The sequence below is a fragment of the Equus quagga genome, chromosome 2 (assembly GCF_021613505.1).
Source record: "Equus quagga isolate Etosha38 chromosome 2, UCLA_HA_Equagga_1.0, whole genome shotgun sequence".
Lineage (NCBI taxonomy): Eukaryota > Metazoa > Chordata > Mammalia > Perissodactyla > Equidae > Equus > Equus quagga.
In genome coordinates this window covers 158,228,040-158,251,080 of record NC_060268.1, presented here as the reverse complement: position 1 = coordinate 158,251,080, position 23,041 = coordinate 158,228,040, and the positions used below count along the sequence as shown (strand labels likewise).

The following is a 23,041-nucleotide window of genomic DNA, read 5'->3' as shown; positions in this document are numbered from 1 at the left end:
AACCCCATTTCACAAATGAGGCACCCAATTTGGAGAGGTGGGTAGTCTGGCCCTGGTGGGCCTGTGAGGAGACATCACCAGGTGGTTTAAGCCAATACCTGTGGCTTTCCTCTAAGGCGCTCAGGTTCCCCAATTTTCCTTTCTGGGCTCCACCTCTGTCCTCCTGTCCCAGCCTCACAGCCTCCACAAAAGGGCACAAGGTGCCAGCTGAGCTGAGGCTGAGGGAATGCCCAGAGACTCCAAGATCCAGGGCAGGGGGTCCGCTCCCTGGACCCTGCTGACCCCCTTCTGGCCGGACCAAGAGCCTACCAGGGCCAAAGTGGGATCCTGACCTCACAAGGCTCAGGAGTCAGCCCTCCATTCCTGTTCCCCAGGGAACTGCCATGAAGGAGAGACCCTCAAGTCTTCTGGGGGTCCAGGAGCCTGTTGCCTGCCACCACTGAGCAGCCTCAGACAAGAAAAAAGATGGAATAAATTGATACTTAAAACAAGCAAAAAGTAATTACAAGAAATCTCAAGTTCTTTTTTATCCTAACAGGATTACCCCAAGGGTGCTGCAGAAAAAGCAGCACTTAAATAGAGTCCTCAGGCACCATAGTTTTTCAACTGCCCCGGCGCCTGAGGTTCCGCTGGGCGGGCCTGCTGCTGACGGTGGCCGTCCGGAGCCCGCCTGCCACTAGTCCTCCAACACGGAGCTCTTGGCCTCCACGTACTCCAGGGCCTTCGCCTTGACTGCCTGCACATCCTTCTCAGTGCCGTGCTGCTTCTCGTAGTCCAGGTAGCGCTTGAAGAAGAATTTCATTCGCTTGGGGGCCAGGCTCAGGTGAATGACCCGCTCAAAGATGTCCCTGTGAGGAAGAGCAGGCAGCATCTGCCTCCTGGGCCCTGGACACACGATTCCCGCTAACCTTCCCCCACTTGCTTTCTGGCTCCGGAGCCAGGGACTCTGTTAGCCAGCACTCCCACTTCTATCTTTATTTTTATTACCGTTATAAACTCCCAGCATGAGCATGGGGAGAGAAACACCACCCTCACCTTCCAGATGAGCAGACAGACACCCACAGGTGCTAAAGGACTTACTGGCCTGAAGTCACACAGGGAATCAAGACAAAGCTACTAAGATAGGGGGACACAGTGAGGTACGGATCTGTGAGAAAAGCCCTGCTTAAAACTCACTGATGGATTTGGGCGAGGCACTAGTTCTTTCTGGACTCAGTCTACCCATCTCTAATCCCCCCCACCTCGTGGGGATGCTGGTGGACAGCACCAGGATAAGGCCTGTGAACACTCTCTACAACGAGAGCTGGCACAGGGTTAATCAGGAGGGAAACCCAAGCCTCCTGGCTCCCAGGCCAGGGCCAGCCACCTCCCACCCAAGGTGCCACACACAGACGGGAGGCTGGCCCCTGAGGCAGAAAAAGAAGGTGGAAAAGTGAATGCCATAGGACGTGTTATGTCATGTCAAAGCTGTTTTTCCAGATAGAGGAAGAGAACCGGGGAGGCTGGGAGCTTCTGTGGGGCTAAACCTCATCTGCTTGGCCCATGTCCCTAACCCCTCACAGGGAATTGAGCCCTGGTCTGTTTTCCCCTCTCACCGGACTTCCTTCTGGCTGCCATGCTTGATGATCATGTCGATGTAGACCGACCAGACATCCGTGCGCTTTGGGTAGGTGCTTAGCGTGTTCTCAAAAATGGCTTTGGCCCGCTCTGCATCCCCCAGCTGGAACTCAAGCTGGGCAAACTTGGCAATCACATCCACGTCTGCAGGGAGGGGACACACAAAGCAGACAGACTCGTCGCCACAAGAGAATGTGCTGCAAGGACAGTCACACTCACGACTCCCTATTCGTGGGTCCCAAGACCTTGGTGATGACAAGAGGGACAGTGGGGTGGGTTTAGGGCCAAATACACAGCTGGGCTCTGATCTACAACTCCCATTGCAGACACTCTACTCTCTGGGCCCAGAAAGGGGAGTGGGACAGGGACAACAGAGTTAATGCTAATTGCTTTTTGTTCCTCCATCTTTGGAGTTTAGCATTTTAAATGCAAAAAGCATTATGTTCATGAGCATATAATCAACAGAGAGAGAGCTATGTACCCTCCACAAGGCTTTCCTAATACCCGCCTCAGACGAGAAGACCTCCAATCCCTGTGACCAGATAAGAGAGCCTAACGTGTTCAGGAATGGGCCAGTAGGAGGGAGTGAGCACTCACGCTCTTTAACGGGCAGGCACTCGAGGGCTCGCTGCATCACACGGTGACTGGCCCCAGCCTGGCCCCTCCGCAGAAGAAAGGCACCATATTTGATCCAGACAGCTTTCTCCTGCCGGAAACGCTTCAGCATCCGATTGTAGAGTTCACCAGCTTCCTGTGGGAAAGACGAGGTAAGGTGAGATGATACGACAGAGGCAGCAACAATAGAGACAAGCAGCTATGCTTGTGGGAAGTTAGACTTGGGCTCACAGACTCCAGTCACTGAGTAGGCCCAACTCTAGAAGCTGGAGGCAGCAGGCAGGCTCAGAGAGATGAGGAGAGCACACGAGGAGGCCTGACACAATGGGGAGGCTCTCAACTAATCCTGTGCCTGTAAGGAGGCCCTAAGACTAGACGAGAGAATGACAAGTGAGTACAGGAGAGATGGAAAGGGGACACTGGGCTGAGATGTCACCTTCTGTCTGTAACACCCCTGTCAGCAGCCCAAAGGATACACACCAGGGGCCCAGTGTCCCTTCATTTCTCTCATCTTCACCCCACGTTCCTAAAGCGTAGGTGGGGAGAAATGACTTCTCCCACTTGGAAGATGAGCAAGTTAGGGCCCAGATGTCATGGAGCAGGACTGGATCCAGAATGTGGGGCTCTTCCCAGATGCCTCTATGACTCCCAGGAGTTAGTTTCGAGTGGCTGAGGACCCCCTGGCAGCAGGCCACCTGGCCCAGACTCCTACCTGGAATTTCTCTGACTTGGTGTAGATGTCAGCCAGATGGAGAAAGACCTTGAGAGGCTCGTTGTACTGCACAGCCCGCTCGAAGACCTTGGTCAGTGACTCCTGAGAGCCGTACATGTTTTCTAGGTTCAGCAGTGCCACCCACACGTTCAGCTTCTCCTGCTCCTCTCTAGAGGGAGAGCAGGCAGCCCATGAGCTCCACCATCTCAGCCCAACGAGCCCCTGATGCCCATGTGGGCATGTTGACTGAAGGTACTTCTTCCTCCCCAAGCTCCATCCTGTCCTCAGTTCCCACCCCAAGTGCTCGTACTAAGAGACCACGTTCCCTGCAGCTCACACAGAAGCAGGAACCCCGCCCCCTCCACTACTGGGTCTGGGGCTCCCCTTGTTTCTGCCTCCATTCCCAGGAAGGAAGCCTATCAGATGTTAAACTGGCCTGAGGGTGGGCTGGAAGGAGCAGAACCTCTGGTGTGCTTCTCTCCCCACACTAAGAGAATGAAGCAAAGGATCGCCATCCTCTTCCCTAGCCTTCAGGAAACTCACTCTACTCTCTGCCTGGAAATGGCCACCTAGAGGGTTTTCACCCAGGTGTGTGCAGACATGTTTCCTTGTTCTACTTGTGCTCTAAGTTGGACACCTTATTTAGTGTAGGGACTCTGGTAAATATTACCCTTAGCTATTTCAGTGAAGAGGACTATAAATTATAAATGAGCAGATCTGTTTCACAGATGGCCCCTCTAGGAGAGAAAGCCTGGGAACCCAGGGGCCCCTGGTGGCAGCCACTGAAACTGCTGTCAGCCTGCCGAGGAGGAAATGACCCATAGGCAGCAAGCCCTGCAACCTGGGGAGACACGGCCCTCCCTGTCGAAAGGGCCCTCCCTACGGTGGGTGCAAAGCCGAGACCTGAAGGAAATAGTCTTGAGAGCCCTCTCAGCCACAGCCCGGGCCTTCTCGATCTCCGTGGCCTGCAGGTGGAAGGCCATGTACTGCAGCCACAGGATGGAGCTGTTGGGGGAGCTCAGCACGAGTCGGTCAAAATCATCTGCTGACTCTGGCTGTCGCCCGGGATCCATCAGGGCCTCCTCGATGCGGGACAGCTCTTTCTCTGCCTTCTGCTTCTCCAACTCCCTTTCCTTCTTGCTTTTCTTCTTCTGCTGGGGAAGGAAGAAAAACAAGTGAGCAATCTGCTCCTCAGACCCTGGGGAGGTCTGTGGCAGAGACCATGAGTGGGCAGGGCAGTCCACGAGCTCTATAAATACTTCTTGGCCTGAGACCGCCCCACCCGCTGCAAGAGACACCCAGGCTCGGACAAAGCACAGGGACTGGCACCAAGGGGTCCCTGCACAAAGGACAAAGCCCTACAAAATACGACACCATGGATTGCTGTGGCTTCTCGTCCTCCTCGCTGTCGGAGCTCTCTCCTCGAAGTGGCAAGGCCGGGGTCAGAGAGTCTAGCCCCACATCCCAAACAAAGCCAGAAGACAGCTGCAGCCGGGGCACTTCTGCTGGCCTGGTCGGCTTCCCCTGGAGGATCACAAAGGCATGTGAGGAAGGCACTCCTGTTCCCCAGCTCCGTCCCACCTGGAGCAGGGACCCCCACCATGCCCGGACACCTTTCCGCTCCTCCCAGGGCCAGGCCAGGTCCCGGTCCACTGGGGAAACTTTATAGTAGTGACAGAAAAGCTTTCTTTGTAAATAAATTCATTTAGGTAACAAAGTTTCAGAATAGGTATGTGTGCATATACACATCTACACACGTGTATAAAATAACAGTAGAGCCAGGACAGAGATATGACAAACGTTCTGAAGGTGGCAGGGCCGTGAGTCCCTCAAGTCTGGGAAGTCCTTCCATACCCAGTCCCCTCAGTTCAAGTAGAACTGCTCTCCTTTCTTCAGAGGGGGACAGAGGCGCAGAAAGGCCAGGCCCCCTCTATCTGCCCACCCCACTACTTAATTCTGCTCCAGCCAGTAACACTGATTAGAGTTTATCTTATGCAGCCCACTCTATGGGTAAGACGGGGTCCCTGTCCTCAGGGAGCCGATGACCAACTGAGGAAACTAGTAGCCTCACTTTTCCTATTTTATAGGAAATGAGAGAGAAGAGGATGGGGCCGAAGACAGCCCAGCTCCGAGGCAGGCGACTGAGGACTTCCCTCCCCAGAGCTGCCTTCTCTCCCCGAGCAGGTGTGGTCCCTCACCTTGGGCAGCACACTTGTCTCTTCTATCTCCTCTTCTCCTTCCCGATAATACACCTCGACACCACTGTCGTCTCCCTCTGATGGAGCGGCTTTCTTTTGCTTCTTGTTCACTCTCTCCTGAGATGACAGGTGGGGAAAAATGCCAAGCCACCCTCCTTGCCCAGGAGCACCTCCAGTGGCCCAGGGCAATGCCATCCCCGGCCCCTCCTGGTACCACCCAGTGCCTGGCCTCCAAACTCACGCTGCTGTCAGTCCAAGAGAAGGCTAGGCCGCTGCCTGGCCGAGTTTTGAAGGGCTCTGCTTTTCACAAGAGGCGAGGCCACCCTCCCTGAGGGACGTACCTGTCCACTTTCAGACTCCAGGCGCAGCCGCTTGCCCTGCTTCTTCGCTTGTGGTTTCTGGGGCTCTTTCTTCTTGCTGGGTAGCTGCGCCTCCTCCTGCCCCTTCTGGCTCCTCTTCTCTTTCCTTTTCTGATTCTTCTTCCTCTCCTTCTCCTCTCCTTCGCGGTCTACCTCTGCCTCTATTCTCCTCTCCTCTGGCTTCAGAAGCGGCAGTCCTAGGGAGGCGGGAAACACGTCCGGCTTCCCAGTGTCACCCGGGAGGAACGACAGCTCTACCAGGTTCTTCTGGTGGTTCAGGCTACGACAGGGAGAGAGGGAGGTGGACAATGAAGACGACAGACTACAGGCACCGCAAGCAGCTTGGGCCTTTCTCTCCTGATCAGCCCAGAATTTTCTGGGCCCTGCCCCACTTGCCTTGGAATCCACTGGGTATTCTTAGGAATGGTTTGTACATTTTACCATGCTAAGCAGAAAAATAGAGGGGGTGGTCGTGATGGTCCCCTGCTTTGTCCCCAACAACAGGTGCCTATGCAGAAAGTCTCCACATTTGCTTTTAGGAGCTTAGGTAGAAGGCTCCAAACAAAGGGATTTCATTTATCTGAACATTGCATTCACCACTACGCCTACAGTTTACCTCTAAATCTCCTCCCCGGGGCTCCCAGACAAAGGGTGAGAGACAGAAGGAAAGAGAGCTAAGGCACCTACCTCAGGACCTTGGCTGTGAGCAGCTTCCCTTCGGGGAGGTGTCTGTTATAAAGGGCTTTCTCGGTCGGGCTGTACTGGGAGACATGTGGGTACTGGGCCAAACCCACAACTGAGGGGCCGAGGCTGACAAGAGAGAGACAAGGGTCCTGTGGTCACAAATACAAAAACAGAGTAACAGAGTCCCAGCCAAGCCTAGGGTCTCTACTTTCCCAGACACCCAAGTTGTGACAAGGATTTAAACAGACGTAAGTTCCTGGCATTCAACAAGATCAAGAGGGCTTTGTAAACTGGAAAAAATTATCAAGCCTAATGAAGACATGATTGAAGGCTATTTCCTCCCCGCCCACCGCACATGTGAGCATCAGTGTATAAATCACCAACTGCTAGAAAGACAAGAAGAAAACGAGGAAACGTGATTATAGCAGGGAAGGGTGTAAGATCTGGTGGCTGTGACCACCACGTGATTTCACAGGACATTTACAAATCACGATCATGGACATGACATACTCTTTGTTGAAAACACCAAACAAGAATAATTCAACACTTTTTTTAAAGTATAAAAAAACTTGGAATTTCAACTCAACAACAAACAACCCAATCAAAAAATGGGCAGGGGACATGAACAGACATTTCTCCAAAGAAGATATACGGATAGCCAATAGGCACACGAAAAAATGTTCATCACTGATCATCAGGGAAATGCAAATCAAAACTACACTAGGATATCACCTTACACCCGTTAGAATGGCTAAAATAACCAAGACAAAAAATAAATGGAGAGGTTGTGGAGAAAAAGGAACCCTCATACTCTGCTGGTGGGAATGCAAACTGGTGCAGCCACTATGGAAAACAGTATGAAGAGTTCTCAAAAAATTAAAAATAGAAATACCATATGACCCAGCCATCCCACTACTGGGTACCTAGCCAAAGAACTTGAAATCAGCAATTCAAAGAGACCCATGCACCCCTATGTTCACTGCAGCATTATTCACAATAGCCAAGAAGTGGAAGCAACCTCAGTGCCCATTGACTAATGACTGGATAAAGAAAATATGGTATATATACACAATGGAATACTACTCAGCCATTAAAAAAAAGGATAAAATTGTCCCATTGACAACAACATGGATGGACCTTGAGGGTATTATGTTAAGTAAAGTAAGCCAGACAGAGAAAGACAATCTCTGTATGACTCCACTCATATGTGGAAGATAAAGAAACACATGGACAAAGAGAACAGATTAGTAGTTACCAGGGGAAAGGGGAGTGACAGGTAGGCACAAAGGATGAAGTGGTGCACCTACAATATGACTTACAAATAATAATGTAAAACTGAAATTTTACAAGGTTGTAAACTATCATAACCTCAATGAAAAATAAAATAGAAAAAAAAAAACCCAACAACTTGGAATTTAAAAAACTGAGGGGAATTTAGACTCTCCTTCCTTCATATTCCGTTCAGAGAAGCTGACTGAGGGATGCAGTGGACCACAACAGGACGGGCCCAGGAGGGCACTGGGTCTGGCCCTGTCCCCAGGCCCCACCTCACTCACCCAAAGAGCACACCGTGCGGCTGGACGGACTTCACATAGCCTCTCAGCAGCTGCCCTTCCCGAATGTCCTTCAGGGAGTTAATCTCAGGATCTGCTATTTTGCTTTTTGTCTCTGGGTTTGTCCTAAAGGAATAAAAGGCTTACATACACAGATACCGATCCCCTTTTCCCCACTCTCACCCCCAGCTCACCAGGGATAATCAAAGTTTGTTTGTAAATATATGACTCTGGCCCTGTCAGTAGGATGTAACCTTTAGAGCCCAGCCCTACTCTCTCCTGAAGTCCTGTCAGCCGGGAACACGTGTCTGCGAGCTGGCTACGCAGAAACAGGGAGAGGCTGACGGAGCCAGAGGGAGGCCAAACCTAAAGCGCTGGCCTCATAAACAGCCATTTCTGACCAGGGCACAAGCTGACCTCAGGCCAATCCACTCCATGACACATTTACCCCTCCTGTGGAACCCAATCATCTCCCCTCACCAGGGCCACCGTCTGTCAACCTAGACCACCGACATTTGGACATCGAACCTTTCCCTGGGAAACAAGAACCTGGCAGAAAGGTTCTTCTAGCAATCTGAATGTCCTCAGGTTTTCTGGGTAAAAGCAGGGCAGGGTACAAAGGGGACAAGCAGAGAATAAAGGTGGGAAGCCAAGGTTCCATGGAGCCTCTCCTCTGTCCTCTGAGTGGGTTCTCCCCGCTTTTGTCCCAACAACACAGACACTCACCTGGACGATCGCAGGGACAAAGTCAATACATGGCCTGCAGTGGACAGGACATAACACCTGGAAGGAGAGCAAAAGAGAAGGAAACGCTGACTTTTCAGCACCTCGGGAGACAGCAGAGGGGCCCAGCTTCCTCTCCACAGGCTGATCAACCAACAGGCAAGAGTGAGGAGACATAACACCTGGGCTCTGGTTTTCTTTCTGTTGCAAACCTGCTGAGGGACAAGTCACCTCTCGGGCCTCAGTTTACCCGTCTGTCAAGTAAAAATAATACCACCTGTTCTTCTTACCCAAGAAAGGTACTGGGAGAAGAAAATAAGAGGAGACACGAAAGCGCCCTGGAAGACAGAGAGAGCCACGTGGTGAGTATTTAGGAGATGAAACAGCCCCGTGTGAGGACCTGGGTATGTGTGATCTCAGTGGAGAGAGAGACTAACCACAGGAAACTGTGACCAGGGGACGACCCATGTGCCGGTACAGACTAACAGCACTAGTTGAGGAGGCCGATCAGAGAGGCCTGAGCAGGGCAGCTTCCGGGAGGAAAGCAGGGTTTACTTTTTGGTTGCATTTCCAAATTTATTTCATGTAAAATGTCAGTTAGTAGCCCAAAGTTGCAAAGTCTAGAATCTTAGCGTAGGAAGGATCTCAGCAACAATACAGTCCAAATTTTCCCCACGACAGGTGCTTGCCTCTTATAAGATGGCGTCATAGCCCTTAAAGTGGGAAGGGACCTTTAGGCAATTAACTTATTACCCACATTTGACAGATGAAGGAATTGCAACTGAATGCTTCTCACAGGTGTGGCTATAATACAATGTATTTAAAATAAATACTTTGCTAAAAGTCACACTTGCATTTTGTAAGCCTCAAGAGACACAGCGGAGAGATCCCGGTCTCTCTGGGCAGTCTATTTCTTCTCCCAGGCCTGGGTATCTTGTGCTGTTTAGCTCTGACAAGTGGTGGAGACTTTCGGCAGGTGCCAGTGGCTGGAATACTCAAGATGGGAAGGAGCAATTACACTTTTCAGTCTCTGCCTCCTGAAGGCGTCCACTCCACTGTCAGCTAATTTTGATCCCCAGAAAAGTCTTCACTGCATCAGGCTGAAGTCTGCCTCTTTGATGCTAATTTATTCAGGCTATCAAAAGGGCTCAAAACTCTGAGGTAGTTCACTTTTGTGCATCGAAATAGTTCATAAAGAAAGCCCCCCAACTATAAAACGCCCCTTTCCTCTGACAGAACTCCTACAGATCAATTCTCAGAAAATTAAAAAGATGACTGCTTCAGTGTAAAAATGAGCAAGCAACTTGGACAAGCAAAGCACAGAACAAATGTCAACAGCCAATAAAGGGGGAAAACGACCAGTTAGAGAAACGCCAATTAAAATGAGAGATCAATTTTTGCCTATTCAATGGCTAAGATTAAAAATGAAGAATACCCAGGGTTGGTAGGGGTACAAGAAACAGAGAGTCACATTTATTGTTAATGAAGATAAAAATCAGCACAGCCCTTTGGGGGGAATTTGGCACAATGTATAACATTGCTTGACCCGTTGACTGTACTCCACAGATATACTCGCACTAGTATCGGAACACACGTGCAAAGATATTCACTTCAACATCACGGTCCATCAGCAGGGAATTGCTTACATAAATTCCGATAAAAAAATACACAATGGAATGCTAAAAAAATACTAAAAATAAGGTAAAAGAACAAGGAAGATTTAGATACACTAGCATAGGAAAAGAAAAAGTCCATGAGAAACTGCTATGAGAAAAAAGAGAGTGCAGAATAGTATATAAAATGAAATTCTATTATTACATAAAGGAAAATTATTCCTATGTATGTGTTAAAGTCTTGAAAGTTAGAGACCAAAGTATATAACGGTGAAAAGTGGTGGAAAAAGAGACGAGCAATAGAAATTTTCACTTTCTGTTTTATATACTATTTTTTTCTGGTACAAAACCATGCATTACTTAGATATATACGTGTGTATATATATGTACACATGTATATATATTTTAACTCTACCAATCCCACAGACAGGTGAAAAGAGGAAAAAACTTGGCCTACCTGACAACCTTCTGCGGGATGAAGTCTTCCAGGGGCGTCTCCGAGTAGGAGTCACTCACGTGAAATATGCTGACTCTTCCGATCTTCCCAAAGGGGAAGGAAACAGTCAGCCCCTTCTTGGGAGTCACCTTCACCACTCGGCCCATGGCCACTTCCCCTTTCTCGAGATTGTGAGGACCTGGTAAGAGAATGAACCTGATTCAGGGAGGAGGAAAAGAGCCAAGAAAGAGCTGGAATGCTGCACAACCCCAGGCTGGGGAAGGGGGAGGCTGTCCAGACTTGGGGTGTCTAGGCTGAGCGGACCAGAATGACCACGAAGACTCAGATTACCACACCGTATTCTCAGGGCCATGTAGTGGACAACCCTTTCTGAGGGACTTGAGAAAACCAACTGTGTAGGTAAAGGTGACTCAGACAGTAGAAGAGTGACACAGGCCAGAGAACAAAGTCCCAAAAGAAAAACTGTTCCAAGAAGGCACCAACCACACTAGGCTTTCTGAGGCCTCCAATACTGAAGGCATCCTTCAACCTGGGCAACAACTGAAGACCCCTTCCCACTCCTTTCCACTCTTCCCTTCCCTGAGCAGGCACCATTCATCACCACACCTATGAGCGAGAGACACAAGAAAGCCTTGGAAGAATCTGGGTTAACCACGGTGGCCTTCAGGGCCTGGCCAATCTGGAACTTCTTATCTGGATGTTTCAGAACCTGGAAGGACAAGAAAATTCCTCTAATGTTTGAAGAAAGATGTGTCATTTATCCAAAATCACATCATTTAAGTCTCTACAGTAAGTCTCCCCCAAACCAAGCTGTGCATAAGCACACGGTTCCTTGTACCCACTGTGAACACACCCACCAGACACTGAGTTGAGCTTAGGGAGCCCGCGTTTCCTCTCCAGGGATCTCAAGCACACTGACCTTGAAGCTGAGAGAAGTGAGCAACAAGGGAATTCTCCCCCGGATGTCCGGAGCAATCTCCACCTCAAGCCATTTCTTAACCACATTGTACTGGGAGAAAAAAAACCAGAAGAAATGGAACAGGACAGATACAAGTCTCTCTTCTTTTCTCTTCACTAAAACACAGACTCTCCTAAAATCACAGCATTGAAAGGGCCCTAATCCTGCATTTCTCCAAGGGACAGGAATCCACCCCGACATCCCACTGGCCCTGGCCAACCTCCACGTCCCACGCTTCCCTCAGAGTTAGCTCAGACTCTTCGCCAGCCTACAGAACATGCCTCCCTCCTGGTGCCCCAGCTGATGAGGAGGCAAAAACGACCTCAGAGATGTCCTCAAGAAGTAGGACCAACCCCACTGATCTCTGCAGCTGCCTCCAAGCTCAGCTGTGCCCAGTGATTGTTAATCATCTCCAGGAGCCAACCTCTACTTCTAAATAAATTTAAGATTTTTATCCTTCACTGTTTGCACAGGGCCCTGCTCTAAACACACCCCCCAATTTTCAAGTCAATTCAACAAAACATTTATCAAACAGCCACTATGCATATGGCATCATAGTGATAAATAAAAGCCAGGCCCTGCCTTCAAGGAGATCACAATCTACAAAGAGTAAATGAGTATGCAAATAACTAGAGCAGTGGAAGTACAATAGGGAGAAAAATATGCTATGGGACTATGTAGAACTAGTAATAAGGGAGGGTTATCTGGGCTGGACCTTGATGGGCTGGAGGCAATAGGAATAGAGGGTACTCCAGCTGCAGAAATAAAGACAAGAAAGGAAAAAGGTTTTCAGAGTGATTGGCACAGAGGGTGCGTGAGGTCCGAGTATGAAGAGCCTTAAGTCTCATTCTAAGGCATCTGGGGTTTAGGAACCCCACCTATAGACAACAGGTAACTAAGGGGACCAAGCCTCAGTGACACGCTCACACAGTGCTTATGGAAGAAGAATCTGGCAGCAAAGAAGAGGAGTGATCCCTCAAGGCCAAACACGTCCAACTCTCTCTGATATATTCCAACCAGCACAGCTCTTAGCGATCTCCTCCCTTTCTTGAACTCCTGTTCCACTTGGGGTTAGAACAAATACTCTGGCACCCCGTTATGTATTGTTTTGCACTGCACCTGAGTCTTATGAAAGGTAAGGACGTAAATCCAATACTGCATTGAAGTCTTGCTCTATGATATATTTTTCTTTGTAATTTGTACAATTAATCTACAAGCACGTTGAACTGTGAGTTGCTGGTTAACTGTTTTGTAAACCCTAATTTCAGCTCTTTGATTAGACCAGAAGTTTTCTAGGAGCAAAGGCCTTATATGGTCTCCCACAAACCAACACAGCAGCGAACAGAATCAAATGCCTAGTGCCAGTGCCCTTTGTCTCCAGCTTCTCCCCCTTTCCTTCTGAAAGGATGGCGTCGCACTGCACGGCGTGCACTACTCACCTTCTTCAAGAAGCAAGTCACGGTCTGACCAGCCTGGTACTGTTTAATCTTCTCCAAGGGGCTGACAGAGTGCGTGTTGAGAGCGGTGTGGCCATCCTTCTCCAGCTCGCTGTTGGCAGAAAGGCCAAGGAAAGAGTAAAGCAACCTCTGGAGAAGCTTCTAGCTTAGAAAACATCTCCCCCAAGTGGTCACGGATCGATTGTACAGGACTCCCCTAACTCACACACACCTCCCGCACCCCCATTTCGCTCCTTAAAGAGGAATGTCCACAATACTTGAGCTAATCTTTGCCCTCGCGCTCGCCTAGATATGAACAAGCTACAAAAGAGGTAGCAGCCTACAACAATCCATAAATTTAGGAGACAAAACTGTTTTACTTCTTACAGAAGACTTTAGCTATCGCTTTACAGTTTGCAGAACGGCTTTCACAAATAATCTCTCACTGCATGTGACAACAGTGTCATGTGTGAATCAGGCAGGGTAGATATTACTAAACTCATTTTATGCTATTAAACCAGGAGCTGAAGTTGGGGCTCTGATTCAAAACTCCAGGGCTCTGTCCCCTAGGCCCCTTGCCACCATCACCTTCTTAACTCTCTTTTTCTTCTCAGAAAAGCAACAATGGGTGTGGTCTGAAGGTTATCAGTCCACAAATTACTTCAAAGGCATCACAAAACTCCCACCCTTCCGACCCAGCCCAGCTTACCAATTCAGGTAATTTCTAAGAGAAAACAAAACCCATCAATAAAATGGTACAAGTACTACCAATAAAAGTGTAACATATAATAATAGCAAGTATTGGTGAATATAGAAAAATGAGAACCTTCACATACTAGTAAAGTTGGAAATGCAGATATCCTATGACCCAGCAATTCCACCCTAGAGAAATCCTTGGATGGATGCACAACGGAACAAGTTCAAGGATGTTCATTGTGGCATTGCTTATAAACGAGAAAAACTGGAAACCACCTTATATGTCCTCCATCAGTTTGAGACATACATAGTTTGGCACATTCATAGGACAGATTACTACTTTAATTACAGGCACAAAAATGGATAGATCTCAAAAAACAAAATTTTGAGTGAAAAAAACAAGTTACAAAATATTAAGTCAGCATCGCAGTAAAATTTGAAAACTACAGAATTTTTTGTAGATATATATGTACATATATATGTGTATATATAATTAAAGTATAAAAGCAAGAGCTGGATATACATGAAATTAATACTGGGGAATTCATCCTCTGGGACGAGGAGAGAGAAGCCTAGGGAAGAGAGCATCTGTAAACTGTTATTTCTTAACACGCGCACACACACACAACTTCCGTGTGCCTGGCACTATAACAGACAATGTACACACGTTATCTCTAATGCAGTTTACAGTTGGGATGAACTTATATAGTTATATAAGTTATAGTTCGGATGAAACTTACATAGTTAGGTGACATTAGAATGTCTGTTATGGGCTGAATTGTGCACCCCTCTCCCCCTCAGATTGACATGTTGAAGTACTAATCCCCAGTACCTCAGAATGTGACTGTATCTGGAGACAGGGAATTTAAAAAGGAAGAAAGTTAAAATGAAGTTGTCAGGGTGGGCCTTAATCCAGTATGACTGGTGTTCTTATAGGAAGAGATTAAGCTACAACTCAATAACAAAAACCAAATAACCCAATTAAGAAAACAGGACTTGAATACACATTTCCCCAAAGAAGATACATATGGCTGAGAAGCACAGGAAAAGGTGCTCAACATCACTAAACATCAGGAAAATACAAATCAAAACCATAGTGAGATATCACTTCACACTTGTAGCAATGTAACAGAACAAGTGTTGGTGAGGATGTGGAGTAAAGGGAACCCCTCCCTGTACACTGTTGGTAGGACTGTAAAATGGCACAGCTGCTATAGAAAATAGTACGGAAGCTCCTCAAAAAACTGAAAATATAACTACCATACGATCCAGCATTCCTACTTCTGGGTACACAGTCACGTGCCACATAACAACATGTCAGTCAACGATTGCATATACAACGGTGGTAAGTACGCACTATGATGTTTGCACAACAATGAAATCGCCTAACAATGCATTTTTCAGAATCCCCATCGCTAAGCAAAACATGACTGCACATCCAAAAGAACCGAAGAAGATCTCAAAGAGATATCGTACACCCATGTTCACTGCAGCATTATTCGCAATAGCCAAGATGTGGAAGCAACCTAAATGTCCATTGATGGATGAAGGGATAAAGAAAATGTGGTACAGAGACACAATGGAATATTACTCAGCTTTAAAAAAGTAGGAAATCCTGCTATCTGCTACAACACGGATGATCCTTGAGGACATTATGCTAAGTGAAATAGGCCAGTCACAGAAGGAGTGTGCATGACTCCACTTATATGAGGTATCTAAAGTGATCAAACTCCAGAAAACAGAAAGCAGAATGGTGGTTGTCAGAGGCTGCCACCTCGTGGGGGGTGGGGCAGAGAATTGTTCAATGGGTATAGAGTTTCAGTCATAAAATGAAAAAATTCTAGAGATCTGTTATACAATAATGTGCATATAGTTAATGATACTGTAACAAACACTTAAAAACTAGTGAAGGATAAATTTATGTTATGTGTTCTTACCACAATAATTAAAAAAAAGGGAGATTACAACACAGAGGTATACAAAGGGAAGACCACATGAAGACACTGGGAGAAGGTGGCCATCTACAAGCCAAGGAGACAGGACTCAGAAGAACAAACCCTGCCGACACCTTCATCTCAGACTCCTAGCCTCCAGAATTATCAGAAAATAGATGTCTGTTGTTTAAGCCAAAAAAACCCACAAAAAATAGAACACATATACATATAACGAGTATGTTACCCTTTTTTCTTTTCCCAAAATGACTTTAAACTGCCGCTCCAAAAAAGAATAACCACAAAAAAAGAAGGGTGGGCATAACTGAAGTAATGCTAACAGAAAACTCAGCAACTAGCAGGAATCCCAGAGATACAGTTTAAGACTCTTGAACTGCTCTGCTCCCTGAACTCCTACCCCTCCGAAAGAGCAGCTGAGAAGGAAGCGACGGCTCTAGCTTGAATGCCCTCCACGATCCTGACCTCAGCTCTAGTACAGACGGCATTCCCTTCGTGCACAAGACCTCCACGGATACGCGGGAATGAAAATACGACTACATTTCCTCAATAAGTCAACACCGTCAATTAAACAAATTTCCTCCTGACTTCAAAATATGTATTTTAAAACATAACCATTAGAGAAATATGGCAATAATACCACTATTATATTTATACTATGTTTCTCAGGGGCCTTGATTAAAATAAAATAACTAACAGTATAACATAGGGGAACAGAGGAAGTGGAAGATGTGCTAGAGTTTATCTGTCCATCTGTTATTTTTATTTATTTATTTTAGTATTATTATTTTTTAGGAAGATTAGCCCTGAGCTAACTGCTGCCAATCCTCCTCTTTTTGCTGAGGAAGACTGGCCCTGAGCTACCATCCGTGCCCATCTTCCTCTACTTTATATGTGGGATGCCTACCACAGCATGGCTTGACAAGCGCTGCCATGTCCACACCCGGGATCTGAACCAGTGAATCCTAGGCCGCTGAAGCGGAACGTGCGAACTTAACCGCTGCACCACTGGGCCGGCCCCTGTCTGTTGTTTTAACTCTCCATTCTCCACCTCCTCAATAAATGCACTTGGCCCACACTGCTACAGCCAAGTACCACCACTCTGGTTCATAGCACAGTCCCCCAAGACAAGGGGGTGGACCAACAACAGCAGTGTTAGTTCATGAGAGGTTCTAGCACTCTGAGGGTCAAGAACCATTTAGGATCCCAGTGGGTCTTCCCACAAGTTCACTGCCTTGTCCCTTGAAGTATTCATTAATTTAAGATATCCACCCTTAGCCTGAATAAGCTACTTGACCTCAACCCTTAATTAAACAAGACATCACACCTCAGAGGTGAAGAAACGGCAGACTAAAACGACTAATATGATGAGATCTCTTTATTTTCACAGTGAAACTGGAGGGGGACACAATGAAAATCTACAAAACTAAGGAAACCACAGATGAAACAAGAATGAGTGCATCCGCCAAATTTCATTATCCTGGAACTAAAGGGCTTACTTTGAAGTTCCAGGAGTGTTGTTAGCATTTAGAACTCAGTCTTCCAGGAATATATCCCTGCCTCAGACACAAGCTTTCTCAGAAACATTCCACTTCTATCCTGGTCCTTTCAGTACACTGACCAAACCCCACTCTCTGAAAGTTACTTAAGAGGCCCTTCCACAACATCCCTAGGCACTTAAGACGTACAACCTGGAGGGGTCCCGGGGCTGACTCTGGAGAGCTAGTCTCACGGTCACGTGTATCCAGCTTTGATGGATAATTAAGAGGCCACTCGTTGATGGCCTATCAATTCTGAGAGGCTAGGGTTTTTTTAATGGAGGAAGCAGAAGCAGATAGGCCCATGGATCAAAATGTTTAAGATCATCTGAAAAAATGATCCCAGACAAACTGGATCCACCACTACGTGGAACCAGTAGCTCTCCTCCACCCAGAATCCCTCACAGAACCCCCTGCAGAGCTGACTAGAGCACGCCCTGAGATCCCAGTCACCAAGCAGGAGTTCACACTCAAAGAACACGCATTCTTGGCTACACGTTGTTTATTTAGGGAACTACTGAGTTCTAGAAAACTGGGTTGAGAGGAAAAAATGTTTCCTTTTATTATATGCCAATAAACAGAACCGTAATCAGCCTTTCAACTGATACTTAAACCCTGAAAACAGCTTTTACATTAATTTTCATATAATCCCTCTAACTAGCCCTGTAATAGACAAATATTCCTACTATAGAAATAGGACAACCAGGACAGAGAGAGGCAAAATAAGTCACAACACTGGCAGAATCAAGACTGGAACTCAGGCTCCTGAGGCCAGAGCCCAGTGCTCTTTCCATGAGACCACGGTCCTGGGGGTTCCCCTCACCTTGGCCGAACACTCAGCTCCGGGATGGTTCGAATAAATCTGGGATGACTTATTGGGAGAAACCTGGAGAAACAAATAAAGCCAAATCATTTTCCTTAATCTCTGTAACACTACAATCTGGAGGTCAGAATTTCTCTCTACTCCCCACCAAACCAAGCTTAAAAACACCACCACTCCATCTCAATACCACCCATTGGTGATGTGCCAGGCCTGAGGGTGTCTATTCTCATCCTTTGCAATAAATGTTAAGGAGCTGGCTCATCTGATCTTTTAAGATCATCATATTAAACCCTGAAAAGAATTCTCCTTAGAGACTATGTACCCCAACTCTTTCATTCCAAAAGTAAGGAAGCTGAGGTCTAGAGAGAATAAATGACTTACTGAAGATCCCACAATTACTTACTGAAATTATGCAAATTATTGGCTAGACTTTGAATTCATTTTTTGCTTTTCTCATTGTAGCAAGGATTTCTGCTACAATAACACACTGTAACTAGATTTAAAGTAGATGAGTATAATTAAGCTATGCAGTGGAGAATGGACAATAATAATTCTGATGGATACCAAGCAACAACTAAGTGTCAGGCAACCTGCGAGGCACATTACATACTAGAGGTTCTTTCTTTCAATCCTCACAACGGCCCTAAAAGGTTGTCACTCCCATTGCTCTCACTTTACAAATTAGGGAAACAGAACTCAGAGAGTTAAGTAACTACTCAACTCATGATCATGGTCGCATAATTTTAAGTGCCAATTCTGGAATTCAAACCCAGGTCTGACTCTAAGCCAATGCTCTTAACCACTACACTATATTCCATTAAAAAAAAAAAAGATTCTTTGTGAATGTTCTTGTTAACTAAAAGAAAATCTGATCTATGTGCAACTTTTGGTAACCTGCCTCAGTTGCCATTCCTCCTCCCACAGTTACAACAATCTCCCCTCAAAGCCGGCCCATCCCCAAAAGCCTCCATACTTGAAGGTCTTCACGTCTCGCCCACCAATCACTCGGGCAGTGACGGTCTTCCCAACTTTCAGCTTGGCAGTAGGAGAAGTGCCCACTGGAACATCATCTAGAATGTGGGAGGCATGGATACAGCCAATGATGCCATCTGCCAGGGTCACAACCACATGGGTGGGCTTAATGGACTTGACAGTCCCTGTGACCATGTCCCCAATGGACAGGGTGTGCTTCTTCACAGTCCCCACAACCAGAGTTGCATCCACTTCCTCATCCTCGTCGACTGCCTCAGAGTCCTTCCGGGTCTGTCTCATGGTCCTCTTAGCAGCTGGCCCCTCAACAGCCAAGAGAAGACCAGTCACTCCTGGTTCTGTGGTCTTGAGGGTTAGGGAGACACCCTGTCCCACGTGCAACTTCTCTGAGTCAAAGCGGAAGGTGTCATTGAGGTGAGAGGTCAGGGAGAAAGCTGCCAGGTGGCCAGTTTCTACTAAAGAGGCAACGGCAAAGGACTCCTCCAGGTGCTGCACAATCGCCTGGTGTTCGCTGCCTTTCTTCAGCTGGAAAACAGAAAGCCCACATCCCCGCTTCATACAGAGGACAGGTGCTCGTCCATCACCCACTGGGCAAGGTAGGGCTGGGGAAACCCTCTGGGGTCCACAGGACCCAAGGCTAGTCTGAGCTGTAACCAACTAGCCTTCGCTCCCTCGACCTAGCTACCCCCTCTTGTACACTGAGGTGACTTTGACTGAGCTCAAGGTGCCACATCAGAATCACCTGGAGATAGCATTTGTTTTGTTTTGAATTCAGGTTCCTAGGTCCTATCCTAGAAGTAGTAGAATCAGAATTTTAAAAGTTACTTAGGTGATTCTCATGCATAACTAGGTGACCTCTAACAGTTCTCCAGCTGTAAAACACCGGTTCTCGAGCCTCTCAGTCCTGCAGCTCTCCACCCAGTTTATTCACTCTTTCAATCATTCAACAAATAGAGTCATTACTGAGAGCTTATCATGTGCAGGCCTTTAGCCTGTCTTTCCCCCAAATCCAACTGTGCTGACATCCTTATATGTTCAAGCTTTCATGTGGATGATAAAATGGAATAGGGACCTGCCAGAACCTTAGTAGGGGGTTAGTGTTGTTTTCTAGTTCTCTTTGTCTCTCTTAAAGTCTTAAAATTATAAGAAACAAGAAGTTAAGAATTATATCTACGTAATTCTCTATACCATACTCTACGCAATTAGGTACTTAAAAAGTACTATAGATGACGATCAAATATATACATCATCCAGAGAAAAATACTACTAATTTTGAGACTTCCCTTGAACTCGTTCTTCTGTCACACAACAGCATACAGGAGAAGGTATGGATGAGCAGGCTGGAGGTCAGAACCACCCACAGCCATGTTTTGCTTGATTCATATGATGTTTTAAAAAAACAGTTTCTAACATTTCCCACATTCTGCATCTTCTTAAAAATCAAAGACATTGGATGCAGATGTTCCCACCTGGCAACAACCAGACGGAGCTGAAGAGTCCCTACCCTTTGTGGGAGGGCATGCGGTCTGTCAGAGTCCTACCACTACAGCTTCCTAACCGGCCTGGCCCACCTCACTCATTTACGTTACCAGCCTGGCCCTAAAGACATGGTGACCATATAAGTTATCCTCTGAACCAGAGTGAAAGTCAGTGAGTTAATAACCACACCAGGACGAGAGGTAGAAACTAGGAATGTCCCAGACAAATCTGGGTATACGGTCACCCTATCTAAAGGAATCTGCATTAGTGCCCTGAGCCAAGAGTGTGAGAGGAAGGGTGGGTGACGCATTTGAAACCATGGAAATGGAGTCCTCAGCAAGCTTACCTTTTTAGCTTTTCTATTCACCAAATCGTGGCAAAGGGAAACGTGTACTTCCAACTTTAACATATCAACATTTAAGATGACAGCCTTCTTTTTCTGCCCAGATTCTACCTCCTGCCCTGCAGTGCAGAACCAAACACAACATGATCACCCCGTGGAACAGGGGGAAGGAGACAGCATCTCTCCAAGCCCTCAAACCCTTAGGCATAAAAAAGAAAAGAGGCCACATGTCTATATGGGTTGGGGAAACCAAGGGTCTAGCGCCCACAGTTCAAGTTCAGGGGCGCCTTAATTCATGCTGATACGTCAAATCTCTATTTACCCAATTATAACCAATGAAAAGATTCACACCTAAATCTTCTTTAGTATGCTGTCAGTTGTTCTGATTTGCATTCACACAAGACAGGCACGCCAAAAATTTCTACTGAATCATCCCATCTACCCTCTGAATTTGGAACTCTTGTAGCCAGGAGAGGGAGCAAAGGGCAAAAGGTTTCCTCCACCAACCATGATGGGTGAGACACAAGCACTCACCTGCCCGATGATATCTGTTGGCTCTCAGGACCAGGCCAGGCACTGGGCCCTCACTGAACAGCACAGAGCCATCTTCCAACACTTCCTGTACCTCCAAGTCAAGGACCATTCCCGGGGTCATCTCAGCCAGCGTCTGGATCAACACAGAGTCTGCCAGAATTCCAAAGGAAACAGGGATTAGCAACAAGAGTCACACCACTCTTCTCCTTTGGAAATGTCCTGTTCACGGAGGACAGTGGAGCACTGCGAAGGTACAATCAGTTTGGGTAAAAATGTCCAATAGCCATGAAAACTCCTATCACAGGCAGAGACCTGTACCCCTTGCTAGTCCTACCTGGCTATAATTCATGAAAATAGCCAAACAATACCAGAAACATGCTTTCTTCTGGTTTCTGAATTTTCATTCTTTCTGTTTGGAATCTGCCCTCCCATGCCTCCTGTTCTCAAATCCTACCAGGGTTCCAGCAATCCTACACAATGGTTCAAAGCTTAGGAGGGTCAGAGTAATAAGCCCTCACGAAGTGTTTTAGCAAGTCCCTGCTGCATTTTATCACCCACATACGACCCACAGATAAATTTGCTGAATGAAAAAACAAAAGCGAAGCAGTGAATAAATTCCACAACAAATGCAAACCTGAGACCACAGAACAAAGGGAAATTATGATTCTGGACTGGGAGGGAGCACAGAGGGGTCTGGGATGCTGGTAATGATCTTTACCTGAATCTGGGTGGTAGTTAAACAAGGGCGTTCATTTTATAAACATTTACTGAGCTGTACACTTAATGATTTGCGTACCTTCTGCAGGTCATACTCCCATTAAAAAGTTTACCAATTTTTTTTTTTTTTTTAAATTCTGGGAAGCCCAACAACTCATCAGAACAGACAGGCATTACTTAAAACACACACTCTCCACCCAACCCTCATCCTCTGCCCTCCTGCCCCCACCTCGGTTGCTCATGAGGCTGCGCACACCCTGCCGCTCCTCTAGGCACTGGCTCAGGAGGAGGAGGCTGGTGGTAGCCAGGTCCCCCAGGGTGCAGTCCGAGAGCCGCAGTGACAGGAGCATCCGCTGCTTCTCCTCGTCCACGTTGGTCACCTTCGCAACCACTGTCTGCCCCTCGACAAAGTGGTCACTTGTGGAGGTCACAAACTTGTCACTCATGATCTGACGGGAAGAATGGGCAGAAAATGGAGAAAGCAAAGGAAGTTTCTATTAAGACAACCCACTTAATGCACCCAAAATAGAGTGTGGGAGGGGGAAGATGGGACCCAGGAAGTTCCCCCCAGTCCTAAGTAAAACTCTACTCTCCTTCCATAAAAATATAGGAGAGGCCCTGGCTGCCCAATCCAGCCTTCTAGAGGGCACGTAGCCGAGAAGGCACATTAATGGCAAGCCAGAGGGACACCTCACTGTCCACGTCTTTGACACCGAATGGCAATCCTCACTACGCATTTTTCTGAGGTCCTCCCCGCTGTTCCCATTTTCAAAATTGTTCTGGCAGGAGACGTAAATGAGATCTGCCCAGGCAAAACATCAGGGAGACAGCCCTCTGAAAAGGAAGAAACATTTAGGACTTATCTGTGGCAGGAATGAGAGAGAAGCCATTTGCTGACCACTGTCTTACACTGACTTTGGTAAGATTCCTCCCCACTCTGAGTCTCAGTTTACTCAGCAGGCATAAGAGAGGGTTCAACTATGCAATTGCTAGGATCTTTTCTAGTCCAAAAGTTATGATTCAATGACATGGACGGGGGAGGTAATA

The 23,041-nt window shown here is 47.1% G+C and overlaps 1 protein-coding gene across 3 annotated transcripts in view; it reads right to left on the bottom strand.

The window, feature by feature from the left end:
* Positions 1–461: 461 nt before the first annotated feature.
* Positions 462–23,041, bottom strand: part of PDCD11 (programmed cell death 11) — a 43,921-nt gene continuing 21,341 nt past the window's right edge. For 2 of the 3 annotated variants that reach the window (XM_046653499.1, XM_046653501.1), the window contains exons 17-36: positions 22,224–22,443; positions 21,278–21,427; positions 20,747–20,862; positions 18,905–19,446; positions 17,932–17,994; positions 12,929–13,037; positions 11,451–11,540; positions 11,138–11,240; positions 10,532–10,709; positions 8,465–8,521; positions 7,742–7,864; positions 6,189–6,311; positions 5,484–5,781; positions 5,143–5,259; positions 4,319–4,468; positions 3,848–4,098; positions 2,945–3,113; positions 2,215–2,368; positions 1,596–1,761; positions 462–848 (exon numbers count right to left, since the gene is read on the bottom strand). In XM_046653499.1, coding sequence (XP_046509455.1) covers positions 677–848; positions 1,596–1,761; positions 2,215–2,368; positions 2,945–3,113; positions 3,848–4,098; positions 4,319–4,468; positions 5,143–5,259; positions 5,484–5,781; positions 6,189–6,311; positions 7,742–7,864; positions 8,465–8,521; positions 10,532–10,709; positions 11,138–11,240; positions 11,451–11,540; positions 12,929–13,037; positions 17,932–17,994; positions 18,905–19,446; positions 20,747–20,862; positions 21,278–21,427; positions 22,224–22,443 — 3,351 coding nt within the window. In that variant the 3' untranslated portion in view covers positions 462–676. The remainder of the gene's footprint in view (positions 849–1,595; positions 1,762–2,214; positions 2,369–2,944; positions 3,114–3,847; positions 4,099–4,318; positions 4,469–5,142; positions 5,260–5,483; positions 5,782–6,188; positions 6,312–7,741; positions 7,865–8,464; positions 8,522–10,531; positions 10,710–11,137; positions 11,241–11,450; positions 11,541–12,928; positions 13,038–17,931; positions 17,995–18,904; positions 19,447–20,746; positions 20,863–21,277; positions 21,428–22,223; positions 22,444–23,041) is intronic. The other variant, XM_046653502.1, reaches the window with a different exon arrangement.